Here is a 20,718-nt window from a genome sequence, read left to right on the forward strand (position 1 = left end):
ACGTGTGTTTCCTTCATATTGTTTGCAGTGCTGTCTCATAGATGTAAAACAGCTGTTCATGAACTTTTGGAGCAAAACATTTTCAGAGCAACTGATACTTAGCTTGATACAGATCTGGGAGGCCTCCATAGGAAAGAAGGATCCAATATTTACCATATTGCTCTCAAAGCAAACCTCCTCTTCAGTTTCAACCTTTGTGCTTTCTGTGTGTAGATGCTGCAGGAAACCCTGGTAATGCTGATTTTTTTTTTTTTTTGACAGATGATTCAAGAGAGCAGGGTTCTTATTGAGACGGCAGACACCACTCATGACAAGATTGTTCAGTGCCAGAAAGCAGGTAATCCATTTATAGGGAGCAGTTCTGGGTGGATGATGGGAAATAATAATGTGCCATAATTTACTTAGAGTTTGTGACTAATACAGCATTTTTCACCTGGATGTAAGTGAGCATTTTGATCTTTCTCTGGCATGCTCTACCCTCATGAAGGCTCATCTTCCAGTAGCAATGCAGGTGTTGGATCAGACAAAAATACTCAGCTTTCACCTTAGAAGCTATTTCTCCATCTGCTCTACAGCTCTGAACTGTCTGACAGTATTTAAATTAGTCAAATGAACCAAAAAGGCACTAAAAAGAGGGGGTTGAGAAGACATGGTGCCTTTATTGAGTGCATTCTCTAGCTCAGTTTTCCCTTTGAGAAAAGAGCAGGCAAGAGGTTTCTATACCCACAGGACCATAACAATTATAAATACTGTTATTTCTGATAGGCATTTTTGAATTTGGCAAGTGATGCAGGCTACAGCCATTTCCTTCTATTGAATGTAAATAATGAATGAAACTGCTGTCTTGCAGTTAATACTTTAATTCATCTTTTTAATTAGGAGAAACTGGAAGCTGTTTCAACAGTATCATTTAACTGATTTCATGTGGTGCAAGAGCAGGATGGAACCCAGTCTCTGCTCTTTAGGCATGCTGGCATTGTGGTAGCAAAGGGACAAGAGGCAAGTGGCCATGTCTGGCTGGAGGTCATGGGCCTCATCACTGGGGCATGCCTTGGGTTCTGTGGATCTGCATAAGCAGCATAAAATTCCTCTGCCCAAGCCTTCATCGTGTGCAGAGGGACAGTAACAAGGAAATGCAGCACCAGGAGCATCTCTAGAAGGTAAAATTTAAGAGCAATACTTAGCACTAAATTATGCAGACTCTCAGCAATATCTTTCTGCTGAGCTTGATCTGTGCAGAGAGAAGAACCCATGGCATTTGCCTGGGCACTGGACTCTTTGTGAGCAGGAGATATGCATGGAAAATACCATGCAGTACCATGCCACCACACTCATTTCCAGAGTTTCATGCAGTTCCCCTCTCCTTCCTTCCCCCTGGAAAAAAAAAAATTAATTCAAGTGTGTTCAGTTTGCTGCTGCATCTTGTATTTTCGTTTTTGTTTGCTCTTTTAGCCTTAAAATTTCTGATTGAGAAGGCAGCTAGAGAGATAAGAAGTGCTTCTCTGAAGCCATGGGATTTAGAGAGGAAAGGACTAAGAGGAGGTATCCCTCCCCATGCTCATTTGCCAATTAGTTTGTTGCAAATGTTACCTAGACAAATTTTTATCTAGCACTTTAAATGTGGTGAGATGAAGGACTCCAAATTAAGAGGTCTCAGAGGTATAATTGCCTGTGACATTGTCCTTTACCTCACCCCAGTGCTGATTCCTTTGAACATGTGTTCCACCAGACCTCTGCTTCATAGCCTGTTTTGGTGCAGGTTCCATGTGTGTCAGGGTCCTGCTGGCTCTCCCAGACTGGTTTTTATTGTTGTTTTTTTTTAAATGTGCAGGCTCAGCCCAATGCACAGGGGTCAGCAGCAGCCTGGATAACTGGCTCTGCTAAAAGCTTTAGCTGGTGTTGCAACTTGCAGTCTAACAAATGTTTGTGGCTCCCTCTTTCTGGGGCAGTGCTGTATCCAAGTTACAGATGGAGAAGTGAGATCCAGAGGGAAGAATAACTAAAAGGATGCTGCATGAAGGCAGGGCTGTCCATGTAGAGCTAAGATCCATTAGCCACCTTATGTTTTCCCAGGACAAAGCAAGTAATTTGAAGGTTTTCTTTTACTAATTGAATGATTTGTAAGTCAGTTGGCATGAAGCACACCTGCAAGGAAATTTTGCTTGGGGTGCAGTTATTTATACAGTTTTCCAAAGGATGTAGTGCAGGAACTCTGTTAGCCTTGACAAGCAAAGTCTGTGAGTTGATGAAGGTTTGGAATATAAGCAACAGAGAAATCTTGCACTGTGTAAGGGTGAACAGCCTCAGTGTTACTGAGCTCCTGGAGTTGGTGCATAGGAAGGAAAACCAATTATCAGTTAATCTTCCAGGGGTGTTTTTGGGCAAGCTGTGCTGAGTGCAAGCCTGCCTTGGACTCTCCTTCAGCCGCCTGCCAAGCTGCCTCTGCATCTGCACTGTACAGATGCTCTCTCCATTGGCATTTCTTTGATGGCATTTCAAGGAAGCTCAAATTCATGAGTGACATTTATCCTAAAGTGTTAAGGGAGGCAGAGCTATGAAACAACTGGAGAGATGGAGCTTGGTTGTTAAGCCAGGATAGGATTCTTCAGATACTTTGGCGTTATTTAGTGCCAGTTTGGCCTTTGTAAGGTACAAATTAAGGGAACACAAGCAGCTCTTTTCCATTTTGTCTCTCAATCTACACCAGACTCAGAGAAAGGGTTACATACACTGTGCAGATCTTGTGAAACTGGTGGGCTAATTGGATACCTTAAGATTTTTAATTTACTTCCAGATTTCCCAAATTTTTGTATCCAGCAACTGATCTGCAGATGTTTGCCACAGAAACTAGCAACGAAATGCAACAGGGCTGTGGTTGAAGTCTCAGTTATCCATGCTGCAGGAGTCAGAATCCTGTGATTAGAGTGTATGTGCTTCTGGTGCAGTTTATCATTGTGGAGTACAAGGGCTTTTCTGTATGACTGATTAAGATTAATGAGGAGATGTGCATTGGAGCCTGCATTTGCTGTGCTGAACAGGTATCTTCCACATGTGCCAGACAGCCTTCCAAGGTGCAAAGTCATCAACTCAAGGAGAGTGACAAACCTTTTGTCACAGTGTTGGCAGCAGTGCAGGCAGAAGTGCTGGAGGAGTGTCTGTGCATTGCCCAGTGCCTGTGTGGAACTCCAGCATTGGCAAAGAGAGCCACAAACCAAGTGGAAGCACAGCCCCAAACTTTACATGGCACCTTTATTCTGGAAAATGTTTTCCCGGGATAGAGTAATAAAAAGAAAAGGAAGGGGGGAAGCACAGAAGGAGGTTGTAGGATGTCCCAGCTGCAAGACTGAAAATGCTCACTCAGCATTTTTATGGGAAAATCAGTTGTGCATTAAGTGATGTGGCAATCTGTGTTTTTAGGAATGGAGTTCCATGAAGAGCTTCATAACCTTGGGACAAAAGAAGGTTTGAAAGGAAGAAAATTAAGCAAAGCCATTGAGAGTTTTGCATGGAATATCACAGTGCTGAAGGTAAGCGCAGAAAGTACCATCTCCTGTCTCATATTAACTTTATAAGTAAACCTTTGCTCTTTTAGCTCCTCTGTTTGTACATTTTACTAATTCTGAAGACACATTGTTCTTTTTTTTAATGGGATGTATCAATTACCCCCACTTATTGATATTTATCAAATATATCAATTACACCTCTGATTTGGAAGCTGTGAAGGGAATTTATCCAAGCCTTGAACAGAAGAGGAAAGATGGCTTATGGCTTGTATGATCAGGGACATGGGTTTGGTTGTCTGTTCTGCCCCATGCACCCTGAAAGTGACCTGTTTGAGGTCACTGTGTGTCAAATAACTCTTTTGTAAAATGAGAAATGGAGCATCGCTTTGGGAAGGACAGGGGGCAGGAGGGGCTGTCAAGAGAAAACATGAGGAATATTGTAGATCCTGCAGGATTATGTTTTCAAAGTGGAGTGCTGTCCAAACAGCCAAAAGGGGATTTTCACCCCTTCATGGTGGCTGTGCAGGGACACACCATGGGGTGAAGTTGTTACTCACTGGGCTTTAGCCACTGGCTTAGCACCAGCCAGCCACAAATGGTCGTGGTAGCTGTGTGACTGAGCCAGGGTGAAAACAGCCAGGGATGGAAAGAGGAGAGGATTTGGTGGAGCTGCAGCACAAGACAAGGAGCGGGCCTGAGCCAAGCATTCATGTTTTTAGCATTCAACTCACACCTTTCACAGCCTCATTTCCCACCTTGCTCTGATAGATCACACTTCCCTTCACTCTGTCCCAGCTGCTCCCTTCCTCCAGCTCCCAGGTTGCCCTGTCTGGCAGCATCTTCCTGTGACCTCCCAGTGCCTTTCCCTTTCCTGAAATCCCAGAGCAAGCCAGTTGATGAAAGGGAATTTTCACTAAGTTCCTCATCAAATGTACCCCTAAATGTAGTATGCAACAGCAGTAGGGCAGGTATGCATCACCATTGTGTGCTGGGAAGAGCCCTTAACATGCCTTGAGCAGGAGAAGGAGAAAGGAATTGGGAAGAGAGAGGCTGAAGGGGCAGAAGTATGTGGGAGAGGCTATTGGTGGTAAAGAAGGGTTAGAGAAGACCTGGAGCACCTGTGCTTCCTGCATACCTTGATTCACCATGAGAGAGTGGAAAAGTGAGTAATAGAGTCAGTGTCAGCTCAGTTAATGAGATCTCTCATGAAGAGAAAAGTCAACCAGTTCAAAGTTACAGACTTGAATGGATAACCTATTCCACACAGAGCAATTGAGGTTAGTAGCTAGAGTTGTCACCTGCTCTGCCCCCAGAGCACACTAGGCAGTTCTGAACATTAATCTGAATACCTTTTGCTGTGTTAGGTAAAATAAATGTCAAAACATTTAGAGTCACTCTAAATGTTTTGATTTTTTAAATGTTTGTCAAATATGAAGTTTTCATCTCTGAGGGTGACCTATGATTATTGAATGTACAAGTAGGGTATCAAAGAAACAGTTTCCATGGAAAATAATTGCTGCCTAGCAGACATTGTCAACTTCCTTAAAAGAGCTTTTAAAAAAACCTAGTTAAGGTCAAGGAATAATTTACTTGTTTCATTTGTAATCCACAACTTCTTTTGTACCTTTCTCACACAATAAAATATTAACAGAGTTTGTGACAACCATCTATGAAATGCACATGAAGCATCTTTTCATTCTGACTAAAGTCCAATTCAGGGATGACATCAGAAAACTGGGAATGAAGTTGTGCCTTGGGTGTGTGACATGAAACCATCAGTAATTGTTCTGTCATATTTTTTCTTTTTTCCCTTAAAAATGCTGTCTTTCAGTGACCCTGCCCATAACAAACCTGCATCTCCTCTTTAGCACTGAGTCCTCTCAGTGCTGGTGAGAGCCACACAGGAGGATTTGGTGGAAGGGACTGACAGCCCTGCCCCACTCAAGCCATAGGTGTCCTCCCTGCGTCCAGTGGCAGGGTGAGCGTTACAAATACATTTCACTAGATGTTGTTACAGGGTTGTAAGAAAAGGAAAAAAATACCCCATAACATCTCACAAATGCATCAGCTGCTTTAGGTGAGGGGAGTGAATGGCTGGTGAGAGAAAGCCTCTCTGTGTGCTCAGGGCTGTTGGAGGCAATTACATCACGTGGCAGGAGTCGGTTTGTGTGAGGTGCCCGGGGGCAATAGCAGGTATTATGTTGTTCTTGTGCTGTGAAATGATTAATAGTCTTTTCCTAAGCTAGTGAAGCCAAGGCATATTTAATTAATGTGTTTCTTTATAAAGACTCATTGCAGTAGGTAAGCTTTGAATAAAAGAGGAGATGCAATAAGAAATTGCTACCGGCAAAATCATTAAATAGCTACAGACTGCAAGATTAAAGTGTATTTTATAAAAATCCCGACTGTGGTCATTTGTCATGTTTAAAAAATGCCCTGGGGTACTTTTTAGAGGTGAATCAAAATAGTATGCCAATTTCTTCCTTAGTTTATGTAAACTTAATTACATATTAGTAATAGCCAATATAAGGACAAACTGTTCGCTGGAAGGTGAAATTGTTACTAAAAGAATGGATGTTATAACTTGGTGACAGTCTAACCAGTCAGCTTTGACATTATTATTTATAAAATGTCACATCTTCCTCTTTTGGTTCCGTGTTGTGTAGAATACTGTCAGGTTCACAGTCAGTAATACTGAGAGGCATAACTTAAGTGCACTAGACAGAAGAATCATGCTCTCACAGCAATATTGCAGGAATAGTTTAAATTTAGTTTCACTTTGATTTCCATGCAGCACCAGCTCTGTCTGTTTTTCTCTCTGTATTTGAGTGCCAGTAGTATGCAAAGGTAGTAAAAGAAGTTTTGTGTTAACCCCCTCACAGGGACCATGGTGTTAGGAGCCCCTAATTTCACCCTGTGAGGCACGCAAAGCTGCTCAGTTCAGCTGAGGCAATCGTTCTGGTGTGACCCTCCCTTGTCACACAGAAGGTCATTATCAATTTTCATAAGGTATTTCATGTTTTTAAAGCAGATGACTCCCACTTTCCCAGAGCAGAAGCTTTTATGTAGTTGTGTGGGCCCGTGTTGTTTCTGCCCAGATGCTGGTGCTTCTCCCGCCTGCCTGGCAGGGCCACCTCTGCTCTGGTTCCTGGGGCTGCTTCTGCACTGAGCTCCTCCTGCCTGTGCTGGGAGAGAGGGGAGCACCAGAGCCTGGAAGGCAGAAGCTGAGAAGCCTCCTTGGGGCAGTCCTGACCTTGAGCTGATGAGTCCTGAGAGCAGGGACACAACCCTGCCCTGAGTGCCGCTGGGGAGCGCTGGGTGGTTTTCAGGTCAGGTACGTGGGGGTGATGTCCTGCAGAGCCAGGCTGGATCTGCCCCTGTCCTTCTCAGCACAGGACAGAGCCAGCTGCCACCTCTCCTGGGGCTCTTCAGCCCACTCTGTTGGCCTCTCCCATGGGATATTTACCAAGCATTTTGCAGTAACTGAGGCACTCTTAGCATCTGTCACATGAGCAAACCACTGACTCAATGACTGCTATATGAGGTTTTAAGAATGTTTGAGGGGAAAAAAATTGTAGCCTGCAAAACTACTCTCCTTGCTGAGGAAAAACTGTCACAGACTGCCAGGAGGTGTTCACTCAAGCAAAGAAGTTGGGATCTGCCTGAGTCCCAAGAGCCTGGCAAGTAAGTCAGACAAAGTTTGAGTATGTTGACTGTGATTCAGATTAACTGTTCTCATGTAGACGTACTTTGACAGCCTGCAGGCAGATTTTTCTTGGCTCTTTGTGCTTTGGTGGGTCAGCACATACAAAGTCTAGAAGCAATACCAAGAGGTGCTTGTATGTTGATGGTAAATGTCCAGATTAGTTAATATGCCAACATGCCTGCTTATTTAAAGACAAAACATGGAGAAAAGAAGATGAAAGTGGTGCTTACTGTTTTGGTCTTCAGCTGAAGGACAAAAGACTCAAATGTTTGATTCTAGTCTGCTCTGAAATGTGCATGTGTTTTTAAATCTTTTTTTGCTCCCCATGATAAGATTTCGTCCCTGCTGTCTTAAGTCTGTCTGTTCTGTCTAACCAGGACTCCAACTATCAGTGCATGACACAAGACATCAAGTGGTTACATTTTCAGGGCTTGTTTCAGCTCTCATCCATGAGGGTATCTGTTAATTATCCTGCATTTAAATGAATGCTGATTAGCTATATCAAGAGGAGTCTGTCAAGTGCAGAAGGCATACAATTATTAAATTGCTAATGCAGTTCTCTCTTTGGCGGAGGCCTCCACAATTTTATGATGTGGCTGTGATCAATGATAGCTCTAGTGTATGTGATTATATGCAGCAGAACTGTGCAGGAATGGCACTTTTGCAGGATGATGCCCTTCAGTTGCTTGGGAGAGCTGCAGCATCCCAGACCCCTCACTTGGGTGGCAGAGCCCCAAATTAACACTTTAAGGCTACTTGCAGAGATAAAAGGGAGATTTCTGACAGATGTACGTACAGACTGCCTGCCCTCACCTAAACTGAGGCGAATTTATCATCACTATAAGGTATCAGTTTTGAAGAAAAACTACTTGTCAGATAGCGATTGATATTCTAAAGCATCTTAAACACAGAGTTTCTGATGATCTTTGGAAGAACTAGGTCCATTCCCAGCCTTAATTCAAGGATTATTATAGTGCGCTATGGAAGTGCTTTTGAATGGATACTCTACAGTATTATAAAATCTTGAGACATTTATATGGGTCTTTTCATAGCAGTCCCTTTTCCTGCAGTTAACCATGAACCATGGCTTTTTTCCTTGGCATGCTGCAGAGTGGACAACAGAGCAGCACAGCAGAATCGTGGGAACCTTATATGTAGTTAAGCACAATGGTAACAATCTCTTCTGCCACATACTATTTAGTGTTGCTAAAGGATTTGCATGACCATTTGTGCTATCTGGATCTCAAGTGAGAGCATGATGGATTCATGAGTCCCCAGAAAGCTGCTGTATTCTATGTACATACATTTTATTCACTTTAAGTGTCAGGCTTTCCTCTCACCCCAAAAACTCCTGATACCATATCTCCCTCTTTTTCCCAGCATATCTCTGTGGACATAAGTACATTGGTGCTCAATTTGTGGTATGTCAAAAACAGAATAAATATAAGCCATAGTGTCTTAGCAACTAATTCTTGTTATTTGCTGTCATCTTCTGACAGTGATAGTCCAGCAGGAGCAGTAGGCAGGAGTGGTTGAGGTGGCTTGGAGTTTTAATGCTTGCCTTTAAATGCAGGACTCACTGTGTTATTCCATATCAGCTCACCTCATAGCTACTCATACCCAGATACATGCATTTTGCATGTGGTTACCCCAAAGGCTCTTTTTCTAGAGAGATAAATGCATTTTGAATGTGGTTACCCCACAGGCTCTTTTTCTAGAGAGACTAAATATCTTTCCTGCTTTCTAGTCCCCACATTGTTTGCATTTGCTTTGTTGAGGCAGTTCAAACTTTTGAACTAAGAGCAGTGTTTCAAAGTTTTAAACCTCTTCAGACTCTGTGCCCTGGCTACTTTTGAAGGATCTGCTGCCTTATGCCAAGATGTGCTCAGCTACAGTGGAGATAATCTGAGCCAGTCAGTCTGTGATTGAGTGACAGATTTTACAAAAATGAAGAAATGCAGGGCTGTTCTAATGATTCACATAGTGACTTCACATAGATCAGCTTGGTCTCTTACACATGAACTGAAGGACAAAAAGGAGAAAATTAATAAAAAAGCTGGCTTTCTGAGAGTGCTGGAGACAAGGTGAAGAGGGCATCAAGGTCAACACCCATTTAGTCCTGTAAATACCACCCTGCTTACTTGGAAGCAGTTAATTTAAAAGAAGAGGGAAGAGGTAGATAGGTTTTTCTTTGTAGAATCTGAGAAAGAGTCTGGAGGAGCCGCATGGGAGCACAATTTGTTCCCAGACCTTTGTGTACTCTGAATGCAGAGGTGAGTGCAGTGGAGGCTGCCAGCTTCAGGGCTGGATCCAGGGCAAAGCCTGTGCTCCTGGCTCTCAGCTCAGGCTCCAGGGCTCTTCTGTATGTGGAGGTCTTGCAAGATTTTTCTTGGATAGGGAATTTAGAGTCCTTTGAATGATCTTGAGTTACGAGATAAGGAGGTAAGTGTTGTCCTTCACATGCCAAGCTGTTTTGATCAGTGTATTTTGTAAACCAAGGGAACCAAACCATGTGATTATTAGGTAGGATAGGCAGATTTTTCTGCACACCTAGCAGAGTGCTGTTCTCTACTGATTTGGTTGATAAAGACCTCCTCCATAAGTGGTGAATGCACTTCTTGTTTGTTTTGCCCAAGCCCAAAGGCAGGAGCCAGAGCTCTTCAACAGTCTCCGAGAATTTTGTCAGTTGTATCTGGTGATGGAAACTTCTCAAGCTGCTTCAACACTGTATATTAGGGTAAAAGGACTGTAATCCCAGTCCATCAGGAGTACTAGTTAATCAGCTGGAATATCCTGTTATTCTTGGCCCTCAGCCATGCTGCCAGAGCATTGCTCTGGGGAGGATGTAGTGAGAGGTCTCAACAAGTACAGCATGACCTCTCCAGGTACTTGGCTGTTCCCTGGGAGTTTTTGAAGCCTTAATGGTGTTTCTGACAAGGTCTCTGTTTTCTTGGCCAAGGAAAATTCCGAGACACGAGTTGGATTTAGAACAAGCTAAATATTTGTGTGCGTTTAAAATACGCTTGAAGGCCACCCAGACAATCTTAAATCTTCAAGTGCCAACTGCTGGCAATAGCAGGGACTGAGCAGAGAGCAAAGATTTCCAGGGTTTACAGCTGTTGATGATCTCCTTCATGGTCCTGTGAGTTTCTGCAGGGCATGAAGTCCCAGGATAGCCTGACAAAATGAAGAGACTTTGTCCCCTGTTACTCAGTTATTGCTGGGGTTTTGTTGAATAATCTCACAGCAGGACTGTTTCACTGACTGGCAAGGAATTATTGTCCAGACATTCAGATCAGGCAGAGTCTGTGTTTATCTGTCCAGGCACAGGGACCCACATGGGCCTGCACTCACCTGCCTGCAGTGCTGGGGCTTGTGAGGAGCAGCACTTACTCCCCAGCCACACACAGAACCAAAGCCAATTAATAGTTTCTGTTCTTCCCCAGAGAACACACAATCTCTTTTCTCCAGCCTTTATCACCTATTTGGGTAAAAAGTAGAACTGGAAGGGCCTGTGAGAAGCTGTGTAGTTCCTTCTGCTGATGAATATTTAGCTGCTGTGGATCTAAGCTCTGCTCAGGTATTTGGCATGGAAGGTGCTTGGTATGAGGCTGTACTGTCTTCCACGGTGATACCCAATGCCTGGCAGACCCAGGGAGCCATCTAGCTGCTGGGCAAAGAGCTGATGGCCAGAGTCATCTGAGCAGAAATGGGTATTTCTGCCAATTTTCTCACTTTGCTCTTCTTCCTTCAGCACCAGGCTCTGTTCCTACAGGTGTTTCACAATGGTGGGTTTAGGGACAAGACCTTCCTGCAGTCAGTGTGAACCCTAGTGTATGACAGACCAAAAATGGAAGGTCACTGAAGTTCATCCAGAAAACAAGTACTGTGACATGCCTTCCTTTGATATAAACTTTTATTTTTTTACTGTGATACAGAGTTCTGTATTTACTCAGGTCTAAATATTACTCCTTCAGTTGCATTGGGATGGGTTTGTATGTGTGCAAACACACATGCATGTATGTATACAGGAGGTGAGACAGGCCATCAAGTATATGTGCAAAACAACAGTAACTTTGACACAAAAGGAGGAGATTAGAAAAAATGAAAGGTGGTATGAAAAGCCCTGAGTGATACCTTTCTGAGTTCTTGAATTTGACTAAAATAAGCCAGAGATGGATCTCAAGCAATCTTGTGGTACCTTTTATTTTGAGTGATGTGACAAATTGCCAAAAACCATGGATCTGATGCCAAGCTGCTGGCTGTGCATGGGGGGTGAGATGGGTTTTGTCGTGGTGGGAGACAGCCAGGAGCATGTGGGGTCACTGTGCCTGGTACCCTTGTGCCAGGGCCACCTCAGCAGCATGGGCTTTGAGCCCAGCCAAGGGTTGGCACACTGAGGTGCTGTGCATAGAAAAACCACTTTTAGTGTCACTTGACAAATGGAGGCTTGTCAAGATGTTTGAAAGGCAAAATAGATGCCCAGCTCTCTCTCTTGTGTGGCTGGCAGCTCAGTGAAGCCCTCTCCTTGGCTGTCTGTCCTAACTCCATTACCTCTCTGTGCCTCACTGTCATCTCAGTCTTTGCTGTTTCTTCTCCTCAGCCTCAAATCCCATTCCCTCTGCATTGCCCCAGTTTAGATGATAATCTAAATCATGCCAGTGGGGGGGGAACCACCTGGAACCCCCACCCTTGATTTAGACTGAGCTTTGCTTGGCTCTAACGCTGTCCCTCACCAAGATGCAGTTCCTGTGAGTTACTCCTCTGTATTTTGTGCCACCTTTGTCCTGGGATGGCTGTGTGGGACCTGGCACTTCTGTGCTTGTATCTTTGGGGCAAACCCATCACAGCCTGAGTCCCATCTGTGCTGCTCACGTCACTGTTCTCTACCAGTCTGGCAGGGATTTTGTCACCTGGGTGTGAAGGCCAGCTCCTCCTGAGGGGGTGTTCATTGGGTCCAAAGCCTCTGCAACTGGAAAAGTAATTAATAATGTCCAGGTGGAATACAAGGAGAGTTTGTTCTCTGAAAGCTGTTTTGAGCAGCAGCAAGATTATCACCTATGAAGAGGTTATTTGAAAAATCATCAGGTAGGGTCACAAGTTTCTTGAAGATGGTTATCTTTTGAGGAGAAGTAGCTACTCCTGCATGTGTGTGCTTGGGCAGAACTGCAGAACTGTGCTGGAAAGTTGGTGCTATTGAGGAGAGCCAGTGGGAGGAGGAGGAGGGGTGGTGCTGATGCCCCACCAAAGGAGAATTGCTTGGGTATAAAAACTGGGTCAGTTTTTACTGACCACTCTCAGGAAGAGACAGTGCAGGCAGAAACTGCAGGTGGCATAGGAACTTAGGCAATGTCTGCCACCACCCCCTCCCTCCCCTGTAACAGGGATGTTTTTATCTGAGGTATGGTTATCAAATACTGCTGTACTTGCAGTGGAATTAATTAACACAACATGGAAGACATGGAAATTGGGAATCTAGTTTGTGCCAATCTGGCAATGTGACCTTGTTCAGAGAATTAAAAAGGCTATAATGAAAGGATGAGTTTCTGCAGAATTTCACACATTTCTTGCTTTTATCTGTCAATGGCTGTACTAACAAAGAGCAAGAGACAAGGCCCCGCTGCCTCTGTCAGGTGTTGTGGATTGCAGTGTAACCCAAGCAAGGCTGCCAGCCCTGCCCACACAGCTCGGGCAGCAGTGCTGCAGGGCTGGGAGCCTTTGCTCTGGGCCCTTGGGTGGCACTGGGTGCCCAAGGCAGGACCCCAGTGCCTGGCACTCACCGAGGGGCTTGCAAAGACCTTTTCCTTCCTGGGCTGGCAGCAGCCCACACTACCATGCCTGGATGTTTATTCATGCCACTGAAATCGTCAGGGAGTGGAGGGCTCTGCTTCTAAGGCATCCATGGTGGGTCTTCATGAGGGAGCCTCCACCCACAGCTACTTTCTGAATTTGTTGAGTATATCAGGGAGAGACTAGGGCACTGATTTTTACCAATTGTAAGAGAGAATTGCTTGTACATTGCTTTTTTCCAGCATTTGCTTGTTGTTAAATCTGTGCTGTGCCATTCCCTGGGAGCTGTAACTGGTACTCACCTAAAATGGTTGTGTTTGAATGGTGTGTGATAAGAGGTTCAACATCTTCTAAAAATTACTCTTGTGGTATATTTAGAGCTCCTTACAGCTCCTGTTAGTTGATCACATACAGTTTCTCAGAGCTCAGAAATCATGACAAGCTGACTGCCCCTTTTGTTGTGTGAATTATGTGCCAGCATCTACAAAACCTGCTCCCTGGGGCAGAATGGGTGTCTCATTTAAGCTAGTTCCTTGGGGGAGCTCAGGAGGTGATGAAAGCTGCTGGTGGCTCCGTTGGAACTTCCTCCTCTGCAGTTGCTAAGATGCTGGTTTTGGGTTTTCCCTGGCACAGTCAGTGGTCTCAGTGAAATCCAGGTATATATTTTGTAACGGAGCAGTACCTGGCCCTTGTGCTTGGTTGAAGCTGGGGGCTGGCATGTCTCTGTGTGAAAGCCAAGTCCTCACCTTCTCCCTCCTGAGCATTGATAGAAATCCTCTCTCCATACATCAGAATGTGCATAATGCAATTGTTAGCTGGCACCTCTGACTTCTTCTGTACTTGTCTGAGTGTGACATGAGTCAGAGGAGCCAAACTCTGAATCCAGCAGGGAGTGATTTGCTGGCATGACCTTCCCCATTTCATTGTGCCAGTCTAGATTCCATTACTGCCTCCTGCCATTGAAAAGTGTTCATCCCCACCACTACATATTCTGAGGGTTGTGGTTAAAGTAAAATGCTCTTTAACTCAATTGTGGTATTGATTAATTTTTGTTGTCTGGAGCCACTGGCAGTAGAAGGCTGTGGAGTAAAGACTTCTGTGTTTACATGTGTGATTATTGGAAATATGGGTCTGCAGGGGTGGCTGGAACAGTGAAAAGCCATGAACTGCATTAAGTGGAAGTTGTGGGTGTTCAGTGAGACCAGGCATTTGCTCTGCAGTTATTCTCCCCTAGATCATGGTAGACCCCCCATAAGCCCTAAATGCAGCAGGCATTTCAAAAACCTTGCACAGGAGCTAGGGAAATGAGAGGCCCAAGCAGTTGTGGGTGGAAGTGAGTTTTTACTGTAGGAACAACGGATTGGGAAACTGCAATCTTGTACTTTTGAGAGCTGCAGTCTTCTTTTACATGGGTCAGATGAATTCAAGTGTCAGGTGGTGAAACCTTCGGGAGATAAAGGACACTTTGTTATGGGTCATTTCCCCAGGTACAGGTGGGATCCATTTGAGGAGAAAAGCAGAGACAAAACCAGTGATTCATGTGCTGAGGCAGCTGCTATTTATTTTTAGATCACAAAAAGAAAAAGATGGCATTTCTGATGTCAGAAAGGCGATTATATGAGAGCAGTCAGACTTACAGGAGTAAGTTAAAAATGCATATTTAGTAGCTCTTTTCTCCAGTACCCTCTGTGCTACAGATAAGATATAGGTCTGGTATTGGCAGGAAGAGCCTGACTGATAGGCTGTCATTGCTCTGAATGGTAATAATAGAGGTGATAATTGCAGCTAAGTTCTCACTCTGTTCCCTGGCTTCTCACTCCATTGGCTGGTGACCTAGGGATGCTGGTGTATGTAGCAGTGGGGAGGAGCTGAGCCACATGAAGGCGCAGAAAAACAAAAAAGTGGGGTTTTTTTTACCTTTTCAGTCTTTGGTAGTGGTGGTTATTGAACAACCTGAGCAGCCTAATTTAGCAGTCTGGGATAAACGGGCTGGTACTGGAGGCTGCCAGCAGCAGCAGGACAGTTTCCTTTGCAGGGTAGCTCAGTGGTCTGATGCTGGATAGTCTAAACTCAGATTCTCCAACCCTCCCCAGTAACTGTGGAGCTATTGTAACAGCCGTCTGTAGTAATGGCTTAAACATTGAGTTCAGTTTGGTTGAAAAGCCTCGTATTTTCTGTGGCATGGTATTGTAATGGATTATAAATTATGCTTGTTCAGTTTCCCTCATTGACATATTGGGGCAGTGAATTTGTAAATGAATACTACCCCTATCCTGCACCACTAATTTTTGTGCTTGGCTCACTCAATTTCCTGTGTTCCAATTCCCATCCTTTTAAAAAACAGAAACAGATTTCTCACTTCCACCCAGGCCTGTTTCTGACCCCTGCTGATTTTCTCCTCCCCTCTCAGTTGCTTCCTTTCAGTAGCTCTCTGCCTGCTGGGTCAGTCAGCATTCTGCTTACAAAAATAACCCTATCTGCTCCTGTTTGTACTTGATTTCACATCTGCACTGGGAAGGCAGGGCTGGGGTTCTCCCAGGGGAAACAAGCCCTGTAAGGCCCACAGGAGCCTCTTTAACCATGGCTGGCACAATGTGAGCAGAGAGGCTGGCTCAGCTCTGCTTTTACTGAACTCACTGTCCAGTCTCACCAGCAAACCTTTGACTGCAGGGCCCCAGAATGACAGGGCTGACCCCTGGACAGGGGTGAAGCAAGTCAGAGCATTTGCTCAGGGATTCTATAAAAACCTGTTCCCTCCTACTACTTATACAGTGGTATGTGCTGTTTTTTCTTTTTGCACTTAAACCTTCATGTGATTTGGAGGCTTTTGTCTCAGCTTAAAGCTTTCTGCATCAGCATAAAGTTGTTTGTGGCCTGTGCTGCTCGTGAACTGATTAGAAGCTGACTGCCCACAGCTTCAGGCATGAAGGGAGGAGGGGAGTGCCTTGTCCCGTCTGGGGGAGTAGGAATAGGGAGCTTGGATGGCTTCTGCAGATTCCCATGGCCCAGTCAGCTGGTGGTGTTGGCCAGCAGCCACGGCACCAGCAGCGTTTGCAAACCACATGGTTGCTAAGGCACTGGTGCTTGTGGCAGGCAGAAAGGAGCAGAGCCTTGGGAGCTGCATGTGGCAGCAGTGCTGAAGGTGCTCTGTCCACAAACAATCTGCTCTGACTGGCACAATTTGATTTCATCTTCATTAGATTATTTCAGTTAGCATCAAGCACAGCTGCAGGTATTTTTAAAGCTGGTTATCTCCAGCAATTGAAAGGAGAGCAGTGACTGTTTGTGTGGCATTGCTGCAACACTCCCTCCCTCCTAAAACAAACCCAAACCAGCACCAGGTGCATGTTGTCTTCAGTCAAAACAGAATCAGCTCAGAGATGGCCACTAAACCCTTTCCAGGCTCTGATGAACTTAAGGGACACTTTGCTGGCTAACCTGTGATGAAGGACATGATTTTGGTGTTAACTGTGTGCTTGCAGCCTGTGCATCTGAGAGTCAGCACAGAGGGCACCAGGGAACAAGGGGTGCCAGCCAAATGTTTTGCTTGGGGATTGCCTTTTTGCCTTTCACAGGTCTTTCATTAGCTGTAAAACATCTCTTTTCCTGCAGCTGATCTATTTACTCAGAAAAATCAAATCCAAAAAAATTGTGCGCTTTCTGCCTCATCTTTATTCCCCTTGTTTTGTTTTTCTGGGACTCTCTGGTCCTTACAGGAGTTACCAATTAGTGCTGGTACTGGTACCTTTGAGCAATTGGGTTTTGTGATGAAAGGGGGAACTAAAAAATAAATGCCTGGATGTACAGCTTCAATTTTCATTTCATGGCTGTGTATCAAAATAAACAGTGCCCAAATTTCTTCAGAGATGTGGGGTTTTCTTAGTATTAGTTGTGCACTCCTGGGCTTCCAGCCAAGCCTATGATTTTAAACCTATCACCAGAAAAAAAGGCAGGTTCCTAGCATGGAGGGATTGACAGCAATAGTCTGTACGTTTGTGGCTGTGCTTGCAAACTGTCTGCCTGACGTAGTGCCTGAGAGAGACAGGCAGCTGAACTGCTCAGCACATGGCTAACATCAAATTAATGGCATTATTTCTGAAAGCAAATTCCTGCTGCAGCACAGTTACAGTCAATGTTCACATTCATTGCTTTTGACAGCCTGATATAACATAATTTAATTTAAATGCCCATGTGAGACAGAAGCATAGGCATTTATTTAAAAAACAAAAATAAAAGCCTACTTTTTTACATACATAAAATGTCTGCTCAAAGGAATAAATTAGCAGTCATACAGTGCAATTGATTTGCAAGAGCCCCTGGATTTCAGTGAAGAGCTCTTTTTAAAGATCAGTAGGGAAGACTGTAGCATGAGTGCTTTTGCCACTTAGGTGTTCAAACAAATGCTTGGTGTTAATTCCTTGTCAGGCTTTGATCAAGGGTTTGGGGAGGCACTCAACTGAATTTGAGAGCAAGCTGGCCATGTATGTCCTTCGCCTTTGTCTTGTTAGGCAAATCCTGTAAGAGAATTACAAATATAGACCCTCTTTCCTAAGTTGCCATGGCTGCACAAAGCAGTGATATCCTCATGCTGGCAAGGCCAGCAGCCAGAATCAGAAGGTTTTCTAAGTATTTGCTTCTTTGGTAATTACCTGACTGGTCTCATTGAGGTTCTCCTTGTTTGTTCAGCTCCATGTCCCAGGCTGCTCTCGGGGCTGTGTTTGGCTGTGTCACATAATTTGGGAACATACAAGTGGTGAACTGGCACTTCTGTAATAACTGGGGAGCCTTGCCCAGTGTGGTGGAGTGGGGGCTGTCTCTTGGTATCCAGCACAGCCATTTAGATTTTAATTGCACCTTTCCAACAGCTGGAAAAAAAGGCAAGACATGGTTTAGGTGTTTTTCAAGGGAGTGCCATTCCAGCAGAGACAGATGGTGCTCCCTCTTCCCAACCATTTATGTCATGCCACATGCTTTGGGTTGATTGCTTTGCTGTGCAATGAACTGTCACCAGCCTCCTAGAAAACTAACCAGGCTCATGCAGAACAGCTCTGGAAATCCCTCTAGGTCATCCTCCCCAGTGCAGACCTTTGGGGTGAGATGCAAATGGCAAATTAAATCAGAGTAGAAGTTTTGGGTTTTGCATGGGATGGCCTAATACTGAGCAACTGTCAGATTGATATGGTTTGGGAGTTTAAATAAAAGTAACTAAAATCAGATGGAACTGGTTTTCAGGTAGCCTGAATATTGTTTTTAACACACCACATTTACATGGTTAGCATCAGGCCCCATCCCTGGGTCAGACTGCCCACCTGCAGTCCCATATCCACTGGGTGTGTGCAGCCCACGCTGTGTAATGGCATCCGAGCCACACGTGAGGTGAACGTTTGGTCTGTGTTACAAACTAGGGCCATTCTAATTTCTGCTTCCTTTGCTCATTATTTATTTATTTATTCATTCTATTTATTGTCATGTATTTATTAATTGTTATTAACTTCCTCTGTGTCCCTTTGCTGTGGGATCTGAACACCTAGAGAGATCTTGTCTCAAAGGGGACCAGGCTGATCCACTGGATCCTGCTGGGTCTTAGGGCAGGCCATTGCTGAATGCCATAATCCAAGATTCCTGCCTGCTTTCCCTTGAACTACTAAAAGACCTTTCTGCTTTTATATGGGACCAAATTGTTTCAGAGTTGCCTTGTGAATTTTCCCAGCCACCTGGAGTATTGCTGGTGTTGTCCTCTCTCCCTTACAGCTGGCTGCACTGAAAAAGAGACTGTGCCTTGTAAATGATACTGGCAGAGATGGCTGCTCCTTAGCTCTTGTCCCAGCAGTTGTCCTTAGGTTAGGTGCTTGCTGGCAGGAGGCTGCTGGGATGTGTCACCTTAGGGCTGAGTGTCTTGGTGAGGCAGTGAGTGCCCTCAAGGCCTTGAGTGCTTCTTGCAGGTGTGGTTTTGTCTTTGAGACTAGTGCAAATATCAGGTGCAAATGGGATTTTTTCCCCTGAGTAAGGAGTAAGCCAGTTGGGATGTACAGAGCAGTCAGGGCTGGTTCTGTGCTTCCCGGTGCTTTTCCCGGGAGAAGGAGCTTGGGTTCCTGCCCTGTGCAATGACAGACAGGAAAGCCTGGAGCCAGCATCCATATGGCTGATTCATGAAGTAAATGGAGAAAAGGTAATATGAAGAATAATTTGGGTTTGATACAGAATTAGTAGGAGATAGTTCCTGTTAACTATCCATCTCCTCCTCTCTGTCATCATCCTCAGCCTTGTTCTCCTAGGTGTCCCAGCTGCCGGCTACAGTGCATTGAGCAGCTCAGCCCTAGAGCTCTGACTTTGGTGCTTGGCACAACCTTAGATAATTTCATTTGGTTTTCTTTGTGTAACCTTGTGTCAAAACTGCACACAATAATCTATTCCACAGCAGTTACGCCTTGCTGCTCTTGCTTACCGAGATTTAGCACTTTATATGTAATGGGGACTGCCTTTCCCTAGGTGGATGTTTTCTTTTCCATACATCTCAGATCTGTTCTCTGTGTGATATAATTGATTCCCAGTTGTTTCTTTGGGAAATGGGAGAGAAGATCTCTGGTTGTCAGTAACATGCTGATATACCAAAATGAGACGCTCAGTTTGATGTCTGAAATCACCAGCACATCCTGCAAAATGTGATGAGTCAGGCCCCAGCGAGCACTCGGTCTTATCACCTGATTTATTCAGTGTCAAAGTTGTTGCTGCTTTCAGCCAGGTAGAAATAAGCTCTTGCATTTGGTTTACAATGGGTAAGTGAGCAGCTGTGTAATGGGTAAGTGAGCAGCTGTGTCCGAAACCCAGACCTTAAATGATACACCAGTAGCACAATGAATGCCATTTAAGTGCCATCTTTTATATTTGTGGCCTTTTTATTTTCCTGTTAGGAAGTGAATTTCTGCTGTGCAAGGGTTTAAAGATAAATTGGCAAGTTACATTTGGACTCTGCTTTTTCTGTGGTGTAACTCATTTTTGCAATCTTTTATTTTCAGCGTGTGAGAAGTGATTATAGCTTTGTGTCTAATCTTTGTGTACAGTAATTTTTCATGCCAGGATGTGCATTATGATCTCTGTCACAGACAATAAAGCAAAGCTGTTGACAAACTCTCTGCAGTAATAATGAAAAGGGTGGGTTTTTACAGTCTGCATTGATTCAGCAACACTATGTTTTTGGAGTAGTCTGTTCTGAAATGTGAATGTATCATAATCAAATTCAAATCAATTGTTCCCACATTTAGCTTTGAAGGATGCATGGAAAAATATCTGCTTTTTGTAATAAGTTTAACATAACAGTCTGATCTTTTCATTAATGATTTCCTACCCAAGATTACATTTTCAAAGCCATATGCAATCATTTAATTGTGTGCCTCCTTATTAATATTAAACACAATTAGTCCTACTATGACACTTAGAAAATGCACCCCTTGCAGTAAATGCTGCCTCCACACAGAGTATCCCAATGTGAGAGCAGCTCTCCAGCATTTGGAGTCCCTTGGCACAGATTGTCAGTGCTGTTGCTGTGCCTGTGTTGCCTCTGAAATGTGGAGTGGCTGTTTCATTTGACTGTGTCTGGCTTTTTCAGCCACCCGCTGGTATCCACTGGCATCCTCTGGAGATTTTACTTGGTGATTAAATAGTAATGAAAGAGCTTGACTCTTTGAGAATAAGTTAAAAAATAACAGTAATATCACGAGC

General features: G+C 44.3%; 1 protein-coding gene across 1 annotated transcript in view; it reads left to right on the top strand.

Annotated features, from left to right (window-relative positions):
* The window catches only part of PLCL1 (phospholipase C like 1 (inactive)), a 178,790-nt gene that overhangs the window by 152,219 nt on the left and 5,853 nt on the right, over nucleotides 1-20,718 (top strand). Inside the window, exons 4-5 of the mRNA XM_064718136.1 lie at nucleotides 262-337; nucleotides 3,418-3,527. Of these exons, the coding sequence (XP_064574206.1) occupies nucleotides 262-337; nucleotides 3,418-3,527 (186 nt within the window). The remainder of the gene's footprint in view (nucleotides 1-261; nucleotides 338-3,417; nucleotides 3,528-20,718) is intronic.

This window comes from Zonotrichia leucophrys, chromosome 7 (genome assembly GCF_028769735.1).
Source record: "Zonotrichia leucophrys gambelii isolate GWCS_2022_RI chromosome 7, RI_Zleu_2.0, whole genome shotgun sequence".
In the NCBI taxonomy this organism is placed as follows: domain Eukaryota; kingdom Metazoa; phylum Chordata; class Aves; order Passeriformes; family Passerellidae; genus Zonotrichia; species Zonotrichia leucophrys.